General features: G+C 38.8%; 1 protein-coding gene across 1 annotated transcript in view; it reads left to right on the forward strand.

Moving 5' to 3' along the window:
* Nucleotides 1–16748, forward strand: part of DCHS2 (dachsous cadherin-related 2) — a 146314-nt gene extending 129566 nt beyond the window's left edge. The window contains 4 exon segments of the mRNA XM_081813108.1: nucleotides 8064–8194; nucleotides 9772–10058; nucleotides 10936–11068; nucleotides 13181–16748. Of these exon segments, the coding sequence (XP_081669234.1) occupies nucleotides 8064–8194; nucleotides 9772–10058; nucleotides 10936–11068; nucleotides 13181–15801 (3172 nt within the window). The 3' untranslated portion in view covers nucleotides 15802–16748.
* The last annotated feature ends 3989 nt before the right edge of the window (nucleotides 16749–20737 follow it).

A 20737-nucleotide genomic window follows, 5' to 3' on the forward strand; every position in this document is an offset into this window, starting at 1 on the left:
TCTTGTTTTTAAAAATAGTGAAGACTGAGTGACACTTCTCTTTTTAATTCTTTACTCAGTTTCATGGACGAAAGTACAACCCTGTCATCAGGTCCTTGTTGCAGTACTGTGTTCTAATAGAAATGATCTGATGAAGTACACGTTCAACATGAAATATATTTTGTCTAGAGTTTAAGGTGTACAGAACTATGCAGAATTCTATAAAAGAGAGAATAGCAGTGTTGCAGGTCTTCTGGTTATTTTAAAAAGTCAGGGCTACAAAAGTCTAGCTATACATACAGATATATTTATGGCATCACGGTCTATAAAAGAAAAAGGAAAAGACTCTAAGGAACCAAAAATGTCCGGGAGTGGAGATTGCCTCAAACATCGGTAGCCTAGCCTTCCATGGAATTCTACCCTTTGACAAGAGAAGGTGGTTTCTCTGTGAGTGCCACTGAAGAGAGAGCCCTAGCTATATGGGTGAGTGGGGGAAATAACAAAGGTTTATTCTGTAGGCCTATTGGAGTCAGGGCACACCCATATACCGGGACACCTTCAGGAAGAAAACCTAAGAAACTTAACCTTGTCTATCTCTGGAGAAGTGGTCACGGGGGAAACTGGGGTCAGAGGCTTGGCTTTCTCAGTATGCATTGTAGTATATTCGTGTCATATTTTCGTATGTTCTTCCAAAAGGCCTTGCACATACAGTGGTTCCTTTAATCCTTCTGGTCACCCCCCGAGGAAGCCGAGTTAGGTGTTCTCTCATCCACTCTGAAACCAACACACGGTGGCTTGTGGGGCCACGGAGCCAGTCAGTGATCCAGCAGAGGCTCAGGCCCAAGTATTCTGATGTTGACTCACCCTGTTTCCACTGTGCAAGCTACAGAGCCCATCTTCTACATGGGGAAGAAGCAGGCAGATGAGAGACCTGCGTGCCGGTGTTCTTTTAGGCCAGACTGCTTTCACGTTTAATGAGGAAAGGGCAGTAGATGCATGTGGCTGAGCGGCAAGAGCCGATTACAATGGATCTGTTATTAATTAACTGGACTGGATTAATTGACCTCTGAAAATCTTTCCGGCTCTAAAATGTTGATTGTTTCATTCTTTTTTGTTTAATATATTTCAAAATATTACTTCAAGAGCATTTTAAAAGTTTAAGACCTTACCCTGTATTAACGAGTAGGATTTTTTTTCAGTAATATTTTAATGTAATTAATTGTTATGATGCTTATTGTATAAACATATTAAAACCGGCTGTCTAAATATGTTAAAACCCATTGCGGCTACATGGTTTCTACAGCCATCTTAAGCATAAAGCCATTTTTCTCTCTCTGTAGATGACTACAGGTCGGTCTCAGCCTAGTGGCACCTGAGTGATTACAAATTCAGAGATTATCGAAGGTCTGCTGTGTTCCAGGAACTAAGCACTTCCGGGTTGTAATGAGTTTCTGTCCTACTGTTCTTACTCAATGGAGCCTAATTAGTAATTAAACCAGACTCCTTTAAGATTTTTCCTATTTGCGTCATTGTTTCAATGTTCCGAACATCTAAATTGGTCCCAATATTGAAAAGTGCCCCTCTCCAATTCCCCATGAAGAAGAAAAGCAGGAGTGGAGAGAATTTTAACTAAACACACACTGCCACAGAGAGAGACAGAGACAACCACACACATACACACACACACACACACACACACACACACACACTCACAGTCTCCACTATCACCAAGGCGAGGAAATATTTTAAACCTCCCGCCTATTCAGGTTCTCCCCTTCCTCCTCTCCCTTGTGGCTTCTCTTCTTCTTTAGGGCTTTCCCTGATATTTCAAGGAGCGGGAAATTCAGGATGCTTGTCCCCTAGCCTGCTACATCCTTAGTGGATGCTTTGGAAATGGTATTGTTCCGCTTTTAACTTTACTTTTGAAGTTGCTATTTTGTCCAATTGAAGAAAATATTCCCAATTATAACCCTCTGTTTTACAATATAAAATGAGGGAGGAAAAGATATTCTCAGTTCTGATTATAGTCAATATACTATAAATAAAAATTAAGTAATCTTTAGGCCTCATTTTAAGGCCACATGTAAGAAAACTCAGTGGAGAGGTGATGACCAACTCTAAAATAGACCTTAAGTTCTATCTGACTGGCATTTCTGAATTGTAAAAACTATTTACTAAGCGTGAGGCTGGGGATGTAAAGACACATGCAAGTGTTCTTGTTTTTAGGGAACTCAAAAATCAAGCGCCATTATAACCCATGGCAGGCGGCATATTAATAATCACAATAGTTGCCATTTATAGAGCTGCTTTATATGTCGAATTCTCATAACAGATTAAGATTTACAGAAAGAGGAAATTAAAGTTCAGAGAATACAGTTGTTTGCCAAGAATACACAGCTAGTAAATGGTAGAACTGATGGGATTCTTGCCCACGTGAGAGGTCCTAGTAGGGCTTTCTATTGTATCATGCGAATGCATCTGCAAAGTGCATACCTGTCTTTACGAAACATGAAACAGGGAAGAAAAACTTAAGGTAAATAAGAATTAATTTAAAGGTTTAAATATTCAATTTCTGTAGCATAAATATTCAAGTTCGAAGAGCAGTTACTGCCAAGAGCAACGCTAAACTCATACTCTCCACTGAGAGCTCATTATGACCGTGAGAGAAATACTGAGAAACAAGTATTGTTTACAAGGTAGGAAGTTGGCTGAGATGTTCATTATCTTTTCCAAAATACGTGACTCATAAATAGCAGAGCTGGGATTGCAACCCCATTCTGTTGACTCTCCATGAAAAGAATAAAAGACTTTCAGGCCAAAAGCAGGAAAGTCATGGATATGCACAAGTGTTTATAAGGTATGTTTGGAAGTAACAAGTGGTCCAGTGCACCTGAGAAGCACCTGCGTGTGGGGTAATGAAAAAGAGGTTGGGATGTGAAGGAATAGGAGGAATGTGGCCAGAAGTACAAAGTTTCAGTTACAAGATAAATACTGGGGATGTGATCTACAACATGATGACATGGTTAACACTGCTGTGTGGTATAGTTGAGAGTTGATAAGAGAGAAGTTTTAAGGGGTGCCTGGGTGGCTCAGTCAGTTAGGCATCTGCCTTCGGCTCAGGTCATGATCCCAGGGTCCTGGGATCGAGCCCCGCATCTGGCTCCCTGCTCAGTGAGAAGCCTGCTTCTCCCTCTCCCTCTGCCCTCCCTGCTCATGCTCTCTCTCTCTTCCTCAAATAAAGAAATAAAATCTTTTAAAAAGAGTAGTTTCAAGAGATTTCATCACAAGAAAAAAATCATTTCTCTTTTTTTGTATCTGTATGAAATGATGGATATCAAATCATTATGTTATACACCTTAAATTTACACAGTGGTGTACGTCAATTATACCTTAGTAAAATTAGAAACAAACTTACGATGATCTGAAAAACAAAACAAAAAAAAAAAAAAAAAGAGGCTGGTAGATCTCAGGCAAGTTTTGAGGGACTTCATATCCCATATAATGGAAATTGTGCTTGATTCAGTAGGGCATATAAAAGTCTAAGCAAGTCAGTGCATGGTCAGATCTTTATTTTTAAAAGACATCTGGTAACAGATACATTGCAAGACAGAGGAGGACCAGCATCAGACAGATTAGTTAAGCTAGACAATGGCTGTGAAAGATCTGCTAATGAGGATAAAGCAGTGGGGATGGTAGGAGGGAACATACTTACTAATTGATTCAGGTATGGAATCCATAGGAACATGGTCAACAGTTGAATTTCTTCAACAAGGAAAGAGATAGAAAGTGATTCTGAAATTTCTTCATAGGAAAAGCAGGAATTGGAATTGGGGTTGGAATGGGGATTGGGATTGGGATCTTTTTCTGGGCATTTTGAGTTTCAAGGGCTAGTGCAAGAACAAAAGTTCAGACATTCCTTAGGCGATTAAAATACTGATCTGGAGCCTGGGAAAGAGGTCTTCATCCAAGATTTAGATTTCAGATTCATCCAGGGAAAATATGTAAAATGGAATTACCTAGGGAAAGTCCGCAAGATGAGAATTTGGGGGATTATCACTACTTGAGGATCAGGCAGACAAATAGAAGCCAGCAGAATAGATTCAGGGAAGAAAAGGAGCAGAACCTGGAAAAGATGGTCATGGAAACCACAGGGAGAGGTTGGACTCCATAAAAGAAAAGGGTTTCACAATGTGTTTGGATTAGAATCCACTAGAAGTGTTCCTTATTTTAAGGAGTTTAAGGAGATTTTATATACATATTTCTTATTTCCACAAGCTCTTTCTTGATCTTTCTGCTTTTCCATAGCATCTTGTTCTTGTTTCATGCCTGCATTGCCTTCTGATAGCTCTCCAAAGACATTAATTAGAACTGTTTTTTCAAGATCTCTGTTTCTTTCAGGTTTATTTCTTCTCCTCATCTGTTCTACACTCTTTTTCATGTTGGAGACTTTCTGAAAGTAACTAACGATCCTCGCTTCTGAGTGAGGCAAGAGCAAAGTCCTCAGAATCTCTGAGTGGACTGGCAGAGCTTAGCAACCAGCACACTTCGCTTTCAGATGAACCAGAGAGGAAGTTGACTACTTTGCAGGATGACATACAAATGACAACATTTCTCCAGGGGCAGACCCTCAATATTATTTACTCTGAAGATGAAAATCAGACATTCTTTTGCCTGGGAGTGAAGAGCAATGGGCAAGGGGACTTGATTATTCTGTGTTTTGAGTTTAAAATAATCATCAAGCTATTTTCAGCTCAATATCTCACGCCACCCCTTGTCGTGTCTTGTGTCTGTCATTGGTTATGTGGGGGCAAATCTGTTCCCCACTCATCCTTATCTCCCTCCAGATATATTTCAATCTGTGGTTTCCTGTTAACCACTTATCTGTAGCTACTCCCAAATCTGCTTGCATTTTCCAGAAATTTGTTGGAACTTCTCACCACCTCTACCCACCAAAATCTTCCCCGCTTTACTGTTAGCCTTATGGACATATACCTTATTTTAAATTCTTTTGCTATCATTATCATAGAATCTCAGGAGGAAGAAGAGATAAAACTTGTGTAGTTAAAACCAGAAGTCATAGCTCTTCTCTTCATTGGTGTTTCTGATGTTGGCTGATATGTTTGTTTTACTTAGAATTTCAGAAAGAACATGGAATTCTGGGTAGACATTTAAGATACCGTGGAGAGGGAGTTTTGAAAAATTCCCTTCCACCTTCAGTATTTGTTAAAGCAATCAGAAAGGATACTGCCTGGTCAAGGTCCCATCTAAAGTTTAAGGTGATAAAAGAAGCTTCCTGTGGTTGGTAGAATAGGAGAAATATGCTCTGTGTTAGAACGGACCGGTTCTAAATCTGGTCAGTTTCATTTATAATCTCTGCTGATGTAATAATCAGGGCAGCCGTTCTGAAACCTGGAGCCAGTTGGACTGGTTACAACCAATAGTTTTACAAAGACTGCCAAGGAGCCATCATAGAAAACTTGAGGTCTCGCAGAAGTTATGTGTAGAATCCTGGTGGATCTGCCTTCATAATTTTCCATCTGTTCTTCAAGCTATTGAGGAACTGTTTACTCGTCTTTTTATTTTGAAACTGAGTTGTACATTTTACTCCGTATCAAAGATTCTCATGTTTTTTAAGTTGACTTAGACATTATATGGAACCCCTGACACTGTAATGTTGTAAAAATCAGGGCGGTTGCAGCTATAGCCGAAGAATTGACAGAGCCATAAATTTGATGTCTTGACTGAGCTTTTAGTGTGACACTGGGGAAGAGCAGGCCACAGAGGCAGAGAACATTATGATTTGTTTGTTTGTAGTAAAATATTTCCCTATGTACCTGACTTATGTTCATGCTAACAAAACAAACTTTCCACATGGAATGATTCTTAAGCTCCAGAAGTGTGAAATTCAAGTAGTTGTTTTACTGATGTCCCAGCGCTGATAGCATAGCAGGCAGCCTGTGTGCTCCACGAACAGTAGATAGACAGGGATTATTTGCTATAAAGTGGGATTTAAGCCAAGAAAGAGTTGATGCTTATTTTACATCATTTTAAAATGTAAGATTGGGAAGATAGACCACTCATCAGGTAAGCTAAGGAAAAAGAAAGTGGAAATGTGTCAACTTCCAAGACTCAGTCTCTTAAAGGGTAGTATCAACCACATGCTAAGACTAACACCAGCTTTGAGGTAAAGATTATCTTCCGATGGGCAACCTGCATCATTCCTCAACTACCCTCCTGGAATTCATAGTGTTTAGAGCAGAGCGAAAAGCTAATGGTTATACATTAGGGCATGATAGATGCACAGTAATACATATCCTTGTTGAAAATATATAGTGGAGCTCAGACAGTAGACACAGGCTTTCCAGTTAGCCAACACTTGGGCTTGAATCCTGGCTCTGTCATACAGTACATTCATAATCTTAGACAAATCTTGAGAAACCAGCCCTCAACATACATTTTTTTAAAAATCAAGTAAGATACAGAGCTCACCTGCTCTCAATAAACAGGAGAGGCAGATAATCAGTCAGTAAGAACAAAGGGTGATGACTGCTGTGTCAGAAGAATGTACAGGGTGCTGTGGGATTGAGAAAGGGGCATCTGAATCAGACCGGAAGTCAGGGAGAGCTTCCCAGAGATGTGAGCTTTGGAAGATCAAGAGGGTAGTATAGGGACGGTCATTCCAGGCAGAAGCCAAGACACTGGAGGTCATGTGTATGTGCTCAAGGCCTGGACTACCTCTTGTAGACATGAAGAGCCAAGGAAAAGTTTTCAATAGGGAAGTCAGGTTTTCAATTCAGGATGTTGGATGGAGCAGTTGAGTGGCAGTGTGGGGGATCGACAGGGGCAGATGAGACTTGCAGTAGGGAGATTGGTGGACAAACAAGTACTCCAGATGGGAAAGGCTATAATGAAGATGGAACATTCCAGGTCAAGATGATGAGGGGATGAGGCTACAGAGACCAACTTGTCCTGGTTTGCCGGGGACTGTCCTGGTTTTTTTTAAAAAAACAAAAACAAAAACCTGCAAGTCCCATGTCCCAGGAAACCCTTCAGTCCCGGGCAAAGCAAGAAGGCTGGTCAGCCTACCTGAAGCTCTGAAGGCAGGACTGAAACGGTTGGGAACACTGATCCAAGTGATATTGAGAAGGTAAAATCTGTAAGACTCACAATGAGTTGGGTTTTGGAAGATTGGTGACAGAAATGGAGAAGTTGAAGGCACTAAGAAGGTTTTGAATTTAGTTGCTGGAGATAGTTGTACCATCATCTAAGAGAGATGAAATCACTGCACATAAATTCTTTCGGATCATAGACTTTCCCCCCTACTCTGTAGTTCTAGCCAATCATGCATTTTTGTACCTGTATTAATCATGCAGCATCCTCTCTTAATTCTACAGTTGCTATTGATTTTGAATCTGGATTTAAAAAAATATCAGTACAAAGCAATCTCTTAGTGGCTCTATCTTTGTGGTACAGTAAAATGGAAATATGTAGTAATATCCAGGCCATGCATGGTAGGGTGGAGGGTGTCTACTTACCCAAAGAACATGTATTGGTGTTTGTACTTTTTAGGTTGTCCTTGGTAGGAAAGGACTGAATTCTACAGTCTGTCTCCAGAAAAGGCTCATTTGTAAATGCCACGTGATCCCTGGTCGCTTGCTGGATTTGATGCTCTAAACCAGTCAAAAATAAATAAATTCCAGGCTACCATTCTTTTTTTTTTTTTTTTTAAGATTTTATTTATTTATTTGAGAGAGAGAGTGCACACACAAGCCAGGGGTGAGGAGCAGAGGGAGAAGCAGACTCCCTGTTGAGCAGGGAGTTCAACACGGGGCTCCATCCCAGGACCCTGGGATCATGACCTGAGCCGAAGGCAGCCGCTTAACTGACTGAGCCACCCAGGCACCCCCAGGCTACCATTCTGATGAAATAAATTTTTAAATGAGGCCGTTTAGAAAAAGCTAGGGGGAAAATAAAAGTAGCTAGTCAGCTCATTTTTTAAGTTTTCGATGGGATATTTGATAGTTATGTTGTTTTTCTAGTTCTCTGGATAATGGATTACATTTCTTGATTCTTTTCCAAACCAGCTTGATTGTGCAAGCCACAGATAAAGGGATGCCCAGGCTTTCTGGTACAAGTGTCATCAAGATACAGGTGACTGATATAAATGACAATGCCCCGGCTTTTCTCCCTTCTGAAGCAGTGGAAATTGCAGAAAGTAAGTGTGCCGATTTGGAATCATGGTTTTCACTTGTGTAATATCATCTACCAGCCAGGCATTCTAATCAGTATGAATGCTAATCCTCAGGAACCGTGCAACGTGGACAGCTTCTGTCTTCATTTTACAGAATAGAAAATGGATGGCCCGAAGTTAAATATCAAATGTCAAAGACGTTAGATGTTGAGGCTGGGATTTGCCTTTAAGTCCCCAGGCTCAACCTGCCATTGAACACAGAGCTGCTTTTGTGCGTGTCCATATTTCTCAAAACCAAAATCTACTCCATGAAGAAGCACACTTTGTTGACTATGATGGTCATTCTAGAGCTCCTCTGAGAAGAAGCAATGTCCTTAGACTGAAATTTTGTTAGGCTTTGCTGTATACGAATGGCAAGTGATAAGTGATGGGATGCTCATTGCACAGAGTCATCACTTTCCTTTAGTGCAAACTCACCGCAGCACTGCAAGAAAAATTTTACCCACAATAATGGTAGAGGTAGAAAATACAAAATTTTACATGATATGCTAATTAATCCCAATTGTTTGGGTCCCTGGGTTCTATGACTCCATAGTCTGCAATCTCAAAGTTTGGACTGGTAAATCCAACCCAACTCTATCATTGAAATTGCAAAAAGTGCTGGCCCCTCTCTTGCCTCTCTCCTTTCACTCTTAGTATCCACCTGACTCCTAAGATGTTACTAACATTTTAGGATGTTCAGTTTCCAAACAAATTACCACTCACAGAGGGATATATTTGTAGATGTATAGGGATACCTACAAACACTCTAAAATATTCTACAAAGAAAAAATTCTCCAGTTCTGCCTCTCACCTATTTGATATACTTCCATTTGTTTTTACTGAAGGTACTATTCTTAAGCATGTTCATTAGCATCAAAATGCAGCAATGTGCCCATGATAAACACGTCACCAGAACAAATGGCAAAAATCAAAGCATATACTGAATAGGGTAAGGAGTGGTTGATGCACACCCAGAATGTTCAAGCCTGAAATATGAAAATTACATGAGTCTCATATATAGGGGAACTATTCTGAGTATCTTGGCATCTTCTTTCTACCTGTACCGTACTTGTAAGCTTAAAAACGAGGTCCCTTTTATGAAGTTTAGACTAAAGAACAGATGCAGTGTCATTTAAATTTTGCTTATGTTTCAAAATCGTATGCTTTGTATTACTGTTTTGAGTAAGAACTTTCTTCCCACCCATATCACCCATGAATATATGATTTTAATACAGAAACTACGTAAGACAAATATGTGGCTGAGAATGTTTCTTGGTCCCGGAATTGTGTTGCACGCATATGATAAAAAAATGCCATATAAAAATCGAATTTACTCTACCTCCTCAATTCCCTACTCAGCGGTAAATTTTCACTTTATTGGGCTCATAAATTCTTCAGAGTTTTTGTTCGGCTCGTAATGAGCTTTGTATGGGAAATCATGCCAAGAAACAGCAAATCATGTTGGACTTAAAGTTAAAATGTTTGGATTGAACTATCAAAGAAAAGTATTTCAAAGGATGAATTTTAATGGAGGCTGACATTGGTCATGACTATTGCAGATTCTTCGCCTGGTATAGTTGTGACTCAGATATCAGTTCATGATGTGGATTTGAATCCAGCTTTCATCTTCAATTTCGCCAAAGAGAGTAATCCTGGAATCAAGTTTGCTATTGATCAGAATACTGGAGCAGTGGTGCTCGTGAAAACACTGGATTTTGAAGAAGCTACCGAATATGAGCTGTTCATCCAAATTTCGGACACTGTGCATGAAACAGAGGGAACGCTCATTGTCCGTGTGGTGGATGTCAATGATAACCCACCTGTATTTTCTCAAGATTCTTACCAGGTAAATAATGTAAGGAGATGCTGAAAACAGAGCCAAAGTGGAAAAGAAAAGGGAATGATGTAAGCTTACCAGTGTTGACAAACTGATTTAGGCAGACAGTATCCACAGGTTTTAGTGCCTTAGTTGATCCTGAGGGTTGTATATTCAATATCCTGGAAGCTATGGTATGTACACACGGAATTAAGGAGCTCATCCAACTCAGTTTCTTATGGATGTATAGCATCATTTTTTTCTTTTTTTAGTCTGTAGGGATTGGAGTCCGGTTGTTCATAACAATCAGAACGGGCCTAGTATTTGCAGAGGTACCAAACAATACGGTGGTTTGGATTATCGGCACTTAATTTGGGAAAACTCTTTCTTTCCTAGGGATATTTTTGGAATACACTGATGACCATTTTGCAGAAACAAGTCATGAACAAAACTGAAGTGGAAATTTTATTTTTTTAGAGCTTAGTGTATGTTTATAGAAGTAAGGACAATAATAGCATTCAACTAAGCACTTGGAAATGGGCTTCAGGACTTCTGAATGTAGCAAATGCATGGTTTAAACATAAACACAGAAGGGAAGCTAACCTAAATAATGATCTTCTGTATGTAATATACAGTAGTGGTTTTATTAACTATCCTCTACCAAGCAGAAATAATTTAGAAGGACTTCTTTTTTTCATAAGAAGCTATCAAAACTAAATGAAATATTTAAATTTTGTTTTTCTGAATTCTGGGACTACAAAATAATGTTCTTAATATATTAACTCTATAGATTACTATGTGTGTTTTCCATAAGCAAAATGGATGCAATGATTTTACTTTCTGGCCCTGTTCATGAAAATATCTCCAGCCTGTAAGTACAAGGCTCATTTCTCTCTTTTTCCTTCAGGTCACTGTTCCTGAATCGGTGCCTGTGGGGTACTCAGTGCTGACCGTGGCAGCCACGGACCTAGAAAGCAATGAGAACATTTCTTACAGAATCCTTTCCTCTTCTAAGGAATTTGCAATCGATCCAATGAATGGTGAGTTATTTATTGTGGCTTTAGCGTTCATAGGTTTGAGTTACAGTGTAGAAGCCTGAAATAATCTTTTCCAAATGCTCCTAAAATGTTTCCACCTCACCGCCCTGGTATTATAGATGCCACCCTTCTTATTTCTCTTCACATCAAATGTTGTGGTAGCAAATCCTGGTGTTATTTCTCTTCTCCAACATCTCAATGGCTGGAAAGCAAAAGGAATTAATTACATGCTGGCAAATGTGCAGAACTTCAGAGACCCCAATGTAGTAAACACCCAGCTCATCAGTCCAACCAAGGACAATTTAAGTAATTATCCCAGGCCTCAACAAGCATTAAAATGAAAGCGAAGGGATCCATTTAGTACTGAGGACTTCGTGTTATGAGAGTGTGGAAGCTTTTTTTCCACGCCAAGTACATTAAGTTCAGTAATAGCATAATACATTCAATAAGGACAAAAAACTGAACAAGGAAAATTATTCGAGCATCTCTACTGAGAACAATCATTGTGGTATTACAGTTTATTTGATGCCTTCCAAAGCTCTTTATATTTTTATCAGACAGCAAGTCATTTGTGGTCATGAAATGCATTCAGGCAAGTGATTTCAGATTAAAACAGTTAAGAATTGTATAGAGAAAGCATAACAATGCATAGATAGTAAAAGTTAAATTTGATATGATATTATGATTAGCAAAGCACTGTCCCTAGCAGAGCACACTCTGCAAAAGAACAGGGCCTGGGACATGTTACACCATGTGTTCCCCATTTCTACATGCCATTGCATTATTTCATTAGTGAGAGCTGATTTAAAAATGAACCTCAGGATGACAGATGGTAAGTAGACTTACTGTGGGGATCACTTTGCAATATATACAGATATCAAATCATTAGATTGTACACCTGAAACCAACACAATGTTATATACTAATTATATCTCAATAATAATAAAAAAAAATTAACCTCAGGATTGCCCCAAGGAAGAATTTAATCACAAAATACTGGTATGAGGCCCATGGTGTGTTACAAAAGGGAGAAGTAGGTCATGTTGCCACACAGCCTGTGGGTGAATGCTACTGTATGGATATAAACATGTCAGAAATTTGGCTCTCTGGGGGGGACCGGGGGTTGGAGATGCACAGTGCTCAGATGATATCAACTGCTATCCTGGCCACAGCACATCACAGTGTGTGAGGTGGTCCCTCTGAGCACTTAATCCTAGCAACACTTTGCTTGACATGCGTTATCAACGAGCTTTGCAATGAGATATTGATTAGAATGTTTTTAAGACATTAAATAGGGGTACCTGGATGGTGCAGTCAGTTAAGAGTCCAACTCTTGATTTCAGCTCAGGTCACAGTCTCAGGGTCGTGAGATCGAGCCCACATTGGGCTCTCTGCTCAGTGTGGAGTCTGCTTGAGATTCTCTCCCCTTCTGCCCCTCCCCCCTCCCTTTCTCCCTCTCTCTCTGAAAATAAATCTTTAAAAAACATTAAATGCTATCAGATCAATTTAGTTCATGGTGAGACTCTAATTACATATTTCTATATTAAAAATAATAAAATGTATTAAATGTATTTCATTTAAGGGAAATCCACGTGCTGAATTAATGAAGAGCTTTAGGAAAAACACCTCCATAAATTATCAATAGTTGTAACTCGGCATTATTATGTATACTACCTTCATTTGACTAGAGTGAATGTCAACCAGTATTTCCAGAATCAATATCTTTATACTAGAATGTCTCTATACATGTGTCTATGGATAGTAGAATGGGATACAGATTTTTCAAATAAAAATACATTTTCTTAAAAAAAAAGATAATGGGGCAGCTTATTATACAAAAATAAAGTTAAGAGACACTTTGGCAAAGCCATCTTCAAGTGGTTCATATATTTACTAGAGTGAATGCCAGGAGTATTACTTCTGGATCTTAAGTGTTACAAAAGCATAAATATAAAAAATTTGAAATTTCTATTTGGATTTACTCTTGGTTGTAACTTAAATAACAAATCTAGCAAATAACTAAACCTATTAGTAAATATTTGGTAAATGTTTGCTGACAACTGGATCCTGAAAATTTAATTTCACAGCATTAAAATGCTATGTCTTGTTTTTCAGGCACAATATTTACTATCAATCCTGTATTACTGCTGGACAAAAAATCAACAGTTCAGTTTCTTGTTGAAGCCAGTGATGGTGGAATTCCTGACCTGAGGGCTCTCACCTTAGTAGAGATAGAAATACAAGATATGAACAATTATGCTCCTGAGTTTGCGGTAGAATATTATAATCTCAGCTTGAGGGAAGATGCTCAAATTGGAGGCACGCTTGTCACATTTTCAACCATTGACCATGACTGGACCCGTGAAAACACACATGTTGATTATTCCATCATCAGTGGTAATTCACAGAACAATTTCCATGTGGAAACTAGTTTCATTCATTCAGAATATCCTTATAAGCAAGTTGGTTACCTGGTGTTGCTTCACAGTCTGGATAGAGAGGCAGCTAACGGTCATAAGCTTGTCATTCTGGCATCTGACCACGGCTTCCCTCCATTGAGCTCCACAGCCACTGTAGCAATAGAAGTACTGGATGTCAATGATAATCCTCCTAAATTCAACAGTCTGAAATATCACGCCCACGTCAAGGAAAGTACCCCTCTGGGGAGTCACATCACTGTGGTCTCTGCACATGACCGTGATGTGGGTTCACATGCAGAAATCATCTACCACATCATCTCTGGAAATGAAGAGGGGCATTTTCACTTGGAAGAAAAAACTGGAGTTCTTTATTTGATTAAACTTCTGGATTATGAAGAAACGACAAAATTCACTTTAACCGTTCAAGCTTCAGATGAAGAAAAGAAGCATTTTTCGTTTGCAGTTGTGCTTATCAGTGTCCTGGATGATAATGACCATGCACCTCAGTTTATGTTCTCGAGCTTAAATTGTGTTGTTCCTGAAAATGTGCCTGTTTTCTCCACCATATGTTCCGTAAATGCTCTGGATTTTGACGCAGGTCCTTATGGAGAACTGACCTATTCTGTGTTGTCGCCCTGTTCGGTCACTCACGGGATGCCTCGTGATCATGACCCCTTCCTCATTGACCCTTTAACAGGGGATATTCACACTCAGCAAGTCCTTGACTATGAAAATGACAATAAATACTGCCTCACAGTGCAGGCAAAAGACAAAGGTGACTCAACAGCCACTTTAACGGTTTGGCTGGATATTGAAGGGATAGATGAGTTTGAACCCATGTTTACTCAAGAGGAGTATTTTTTCAACCTTCCAGAGAAGAATAAAGTGAGACAGCTGATCGGCAGAGTGGAAGCGTCAGATGCAGATGCGGGTATTGATGGAGTTGTTCTGTACTCTTTGGACGTTCCATCTCCTTTCTTTTTAGTGAATAAAACGAACGGAAACATCTATTTGACTAGAGCACCTCCCCTAATAAGAAGTCAGTTCCGTGAACAAGACACCATTGAAATGAAAATCATCGCTCGTAGCCCCAAACCGGACTCCAAGTTTACATTCTGCACTGTTTTTGTGAACGTGTCTTCTTTCTCAGAAGGACAATACTCAGGAGTATCTGGCAGCGGCTTTTCAATCAGCCTCACGGTCTCCTTTTTAGTGTTTCTGACACTCATCTTCATTCTAATTGTACTGATTTTAAGACATAAACAAAAAGACGCAGCCAACAATTACGAAGACAAGAAAACATCGTCCACCTTAGATATCAGTTTGAGACTGACCACAGAGGGCAGCATGCTCGAGCCCTTCCAGAAGACTAATGAGGACAATAACGCGGTGGTGCCCGCGGACTCCCTGCCTGAGTGGTTGAGCTTAATAAGTCTCATGGAGAAGGACATTGTGAATTTGTACAGGCACTCAAACTCCAGTGGCCACTGCTCTGTGGAAGGAGAAACTGCAGAAGATAAGGAAATCCAGAGGATAAACGAGCATCCTTACAGAAAGGACGCTGGCTCAGCTCTGAGTGACCGGGAGTCCAGGGTCCCAGACTCTGGAATCCCAAGGGACTCGGACCAGCTCTCCTGCTTGTCTGGAGAAACCGATGTGGTGGTCACTGCTGAAACAGCAGAAACCAGCCATGCATTTGGGGAAGAAGATCGAGAAGGCTGTGGCACAACCTATGTTCAAAATAATGTGTTACCCCAGACACTAACGAAGAGAGAGGTAAAAGAGAGCATCCAGGCTGATGTCAGGAGAGAGTCTGTCTTTATTTCAGGGGATCAGGAAGCAAGGTGCGTGGCTCTTTCCCCCCAGAGAACCTCTAATCACGATGTGAGAGGCAACTACCACTGGGATTATCTCCTCAGTTGGGAACCCAAGTTCCAACCTCTCGCCTCGGTATTTAACGATATTGCAAAACTAAAGGACCAACATTTACAGACGTCTGGCATTCCTAAAGAGAAGTCTTTGGTTTTCCCACCACCTTTGATTACCGCAGTAGCCCAGCCCGGGGTTAAAGCAGTTCCACCAAGAATGCCAGCCAGAACCCCGGGGCAAGTACTCCACAAATACCCACACTCCCCCCTTCCCTACCATCTCAGTTCTCTGCGTGAAGCCATGACTCCCAGCTTTTCTCCATCTCTTTTCCTGCTGACTGCAAAGACCCCTGCTGTGACCCCACGGTCGTCACGTGGGGAATCATCGGGAACACATCTGAGTGGTACATGCCGTGAACTTAAAGCAGAAGATGAAGTTCAAATATAACCTGATTGTGATGTCACCATCGGTCATGATCGGTTGAACAAGACATTCTTAAGCTAGCTCTTCAAGATTGGTTAAAATGCAGTCAGGGTTTGCAGAATCTCCTCATTTAAGTTTCTCAAATTTCTTCCAGCCTTAATGAGAAGTTACCCCCCTCTTTTAACCTTTCTGTTTTGCTCTCAGGACTCAAGTTTGTATATAAAAGTAGTGTATATTCTGTCGTACCTGGTTTTCTGTATGATTAAATCTCCAAAGAACACCATGAGCTAGACTGACTGCCAAAATGTTTCTATGAAAATAAATGGAAAATAAGTATAGTGCAGTCCGGTCACATTACTGCTGATTACACTGCTATACTTAAAATAGATTAGTTAAGACTGAATAAGGAATGAATGTAGGACAGAAAATAATGGAGAGGGGAAATGGGGAACGATAAATTTAAATGTTAAAATGAAGTCATTTTCTGTAGATCTAGTATGTTTAGAGTTGTATTTCTCTCCTTTCCCCAACCTCATTTAGGGAGTTTTGCCATAATTTGAATTTTAATATGGTGTCTTTTGGACATCTAATGAGAAATTAAGAATGAAATTGTCATAACTGTGCCAAATAAGAAAATTATTCCTGATTAAGTGAACCAGAAATGCATGGTCTTGATAGAGGGCCAGGATTGTTAGAAGCAATAAGTATATGGTTGACTGCCACCCAAGACATATTTGCTTGGCCTTCTTTACAAAGAGAATGATGATTTTTTTTTTCAATGCTCTGTCTTATAACATGGTACAGGTATAGAAATTAAATTTTAAAGATTAATTTGTAGATATTCTTCATTTTATTTTCTTCTAGATACAGTAACTTTGGGTGTGAAATAATATATCCATTCAACCTCACTTTTAAAAGTTTGCCTAGATAAAATTATGTTATTAGCTAATAATAAATTCCATAGAGTAATTTAGCACTATATTTTTAATTGAAGATTTTTTATATAAATATTTCTACTATAAAAGTTAAGAATGGATGTCAGACGTCTCTCTTCCATCTCTTCATACTCACCTTTAGTTTTGACTGTCATTAGATGGAGCAATTTGACAACATGGTTCAAATAATTGTTTTGTCCCGCTACTGTTTCAGGCATATAGTGGTGTTGTGTAGTGCTTACATTTAATGCTATATCCTTCTCTCTGGTGAGCCTGAGAATCCATCAAAGATTCTTATCCCTTCCGGAAAAGCAGAGGGCATGATGCTGCTGATGGTCCAGAAGTCATCCAGGGTAGGCAACATGGCCTTGCTTTGGGATAAGAGTTTAGGATTCTAATGTCAAGTCTAGAAGGCATCTAATATGGTTTTCTTTAGTTAGTGTGAGCTTCTGCTGTAGAAATATTTCCTTTATTTTTTTCAATAGGCCTCATCTATAAAATTATGTGAGGTACCTAATTTCTCTTAACTAGAAAACATTGCAAGATGCCATGTTTGATATCTGGTTTTGTAGATAAATAATTCTAAGGCTTCCTATGCTGATTTTATTAATTATATATCTGCTGATTCTTAGAGTGGGAACAAGCATATAAAACCACATCAGAAATTATATGAAACATGAAGGCTTTTGGACGAGCCTAGAATTCTAGGGAAAGTCATTTAGTCATGGAACACTTAAATATTAAAAGATGGATGCATGTCTCTCCTTTTCTTCATGGCATACAGGGAAGAAGATTTCATGGTTTTTCTAAAGAAATTAATCATTTCAGTGTTCCAATATTTGTTCTCTTTGACTTCCTTCAAAAAATTACTTTGAGCATACAAAAGAAAACCTGTACTAATTTTTTTTTCCTAATTATATATGGAAGTCTTGTTTTGCAAGAGATTTATTACTAGGAACCAAAAACATTTTGTTGTTTTTAATTAAACAAGTTCTTCATTTTACTTATGTTTAAAAAAGAGACATCCATCTAATTCTTCCCTGAGTTACTGGCCTGTGATTTGTTACCCACTCTAGACACAATTCTGCATTTTTCTAGACATTTAATAAAAACAGAAGACATGAGGTATTTAGAGCTCTTCCTTACTAATATCTGGTGGATTTTTAATTGATGACTTTATTATACTGTATCCAATGCCTCACCACCACCAAACAGTGCTGCTAGTGGAGTTAAAACTGAAAATGTGAACACACTGGCTAAGTGTTTGCAATCAATCCTATGTCGGCCCTTTCAACTAGAGTGCTTTTTTCCTGAGTAAACAATTTAATTTGTATAGTTTTCCTTCAAGTTTAATATTAACTTGCCTCATATGTTCTGTGTTACTTTGCTGATCTACACACCGGCTTTAGCACTCTGGAGGGGGTACAGAACTTGTTAGTGGAAAATCATATTAAGCCCCAAATTCATAAGCTATAAAATAAAAGACAGTTGTCTCTTGCGGAATTTTGGCTGCCTGAAATTCTGGACTTTCTTGTTGGCAGCTTCAAAATACTGGTGTAAATCGGTACCAAATGGATATCAAAATTCCATGTCCTAGTAGTAATCATTGAATTGGTTTCCAAAACAGATTCCTAGGCAAAGAAAGGGGGAAAAATTCTGTATGTTTAGGGATTTAGTCATTTAACTGTTCTTTAAGAATATTAAAATGTCCTATAAATTACTGGCTCCCTGCACGTACACATACCTAGTCTGGGATGGCTGTCCACTTGAGACAGGAGCTGTGCTTCTCAGCACCTCTACCCTCAGCCTCAGAACCCCCCTTGCTGTGTTTTCCACAAGTTAGAGGGATGAAAATGAATTATTAATTTTAAAACTATTGCTTTGCCATTTTACACATACCTTAACTTTAGCTAAAAAACACAAAACATAATTAAAAGGATCTAAGATGATGATCCACTCTAAAGCAGTGAGGTACATGGAGTGAATCTGGTTGCTGGATTCTCGCAGGATATTGCGGATAAATGCATTGGGTTTATCGTCACAGCATGTTCCGGTTGAGCTCCCAAGTCTATAGTGCCATCTGTTTGGTCATAGCCTTAGGATGAGGATAGTTAGGAAGAGAGTTAGGATGGAAAATCATTCTGTCCAAGAGGAAAACCGAGATCAGTGAAGCTGTAGAAGCTTGGCTTTGACCAAGACTGGGCATCCAGCATGAGTCACTGAAGGTAGGTTTCATCCATTACTGAGGTAGAGGGAGAGAAGGAAGGAAGGCTGGAAGAGGAAATAGAAGAGTCAATCTGAAAAGCAATAGTTTAGGGCACAGGTAGAGAAATGCAAGAAGGCAAAAGGTTAGGACCAAAAACTATTTTTCAGTGTAAAGATGTCGCTGAGTCGTTTGTCCTTCATAAGTTCATCTTGTCAAGGAATTTTTTTTTTTTTTTTTGGAATCTCTTTTCTCCTTCTTCCCTTCTGTTCTTCCAAGTATCTCCCTTCATTATCTGAAAATTTAGGTTTATCAAGTTGTGAACCTAAAGCTACATGACAATGACCTAGAATACATTCTACCATGAAAAGGTGAATTTGTTGTGGTTCTTGTTTCGGGGTTTTGGGGGGTATGTGTGTGAATTATAGAATAAAAAATTGGGAATGATTACTTTACCTGCTCACTCCACGTAACTTCGGCATTGAGAGTGACACAATTTTTAGTAGGTGACTTTACACATATTCCAAGCAATGGATAGTTTAAAAAGCAGTTGGGACAGAATATAGAATTTTAGTACCTAGTCTTTTTTCTGGTAGCTCATCCTTTTTAAAAATGAGTGCTTGCCTGAGAGCTGTGATTTATATTAAAATATCACATTTTATATAACTTTTAAACCACAGATTAACACACAGGCATGGTCAATAGTTTTCAAATATTGTGAATTTTATTTGAATTCTGGTGGTATAAATTATTTTGATTCCACATAGATCAAAGAAATGTGTCTATTAGAAACAAAATTATGGCAGTCTTAGTATGATCCAGCCCAAAGTGGCTGGAGTATCAGACTATACCTTTCACTTGTAAACTCAGAACTTGGCTATTTGATGACAATTTAGCACTTCCTACTGTTTTGGTCTACATAATTTTCCTCATTTCACCCAATATATTTGCTAAACCAAAACTGTGAAGTGAGTAATAGAGAGGGAGAAAGCATACCAAATAAATAACAGATGCACAAGTGCATCTCTTGAATGAGAAAGCATTATTTTGGTTAGAAAGCTAAATACATGGATTTCATTGCTAGATAGTAAACCCTCAGGGCAAAGGCCTGGTCTCCACTTGTATTATGAAATACAGATGTTTCTGAGAATGAATGAGTACATATGTGAATGGGCACGGGGGCGCTGTAAGGTGAGGGTGTGATACATAGGCCTTGAACCCATTAGGTGGGAATTCTAATACAATTCCGTGATTTAGCCAGTCAAAAGGCAGAAAGAAAGCAACTGTAAGATCTTGTCAAAATATTATAGAATATTTTAGATAAAATCAAGTGACTAGAAATTTTTCTGTAATCTGATTTGTTTTCTCTTTCTTTCTCCCTTCCTTACAATATTCATACATTTCTTGTGAGTTTTAGACATAATAGAAACAAGTTATTGATGACATTCAAAAACACATTGTTTGAGACAGCAACATTACATGACCAAACACATTGGTTTCATTTAATTTCAGATCCTGTAATAACCATGCCTGCCCTATGGCTGGCAGAATCAAGTTCTATCAATACAAAAAGAGAGTGCAGTTCTGTAGAAATGCCTAGAATGTTTAAATCAAAATGTATTAAAATTTAAAGTAAAAACAATATGAGGAGTTTATGAAAATATTCTATGTGTGCATATACTTAGTATGTGCTAAAAGTGATATTTTAAACAAGTACAGGGTATTTAATAAACATACACTAAGTAGGAGGTAAATATGAAGTTATTTATCCTCATACCATAAAAAAAATTAATTCTACTCAGATTAATGAGTAAAAATTAAA

This window comes from Leptonychotes weddellii, chromosome 2 (genome assembly GCF_054177405.1).
Source record: "Leptonychotes weddellii isolate Sample4059 chromosome 2, ASM5417740v2, whole genome shotgun sequence".
Taxonomy (NCBI): domain Eukaryota; kingdom Metazoa; phylum Chordata; class Mammalia; order Carnivora; family Phocidae; genus Leptonychotes; species Leptonychotes weddellii.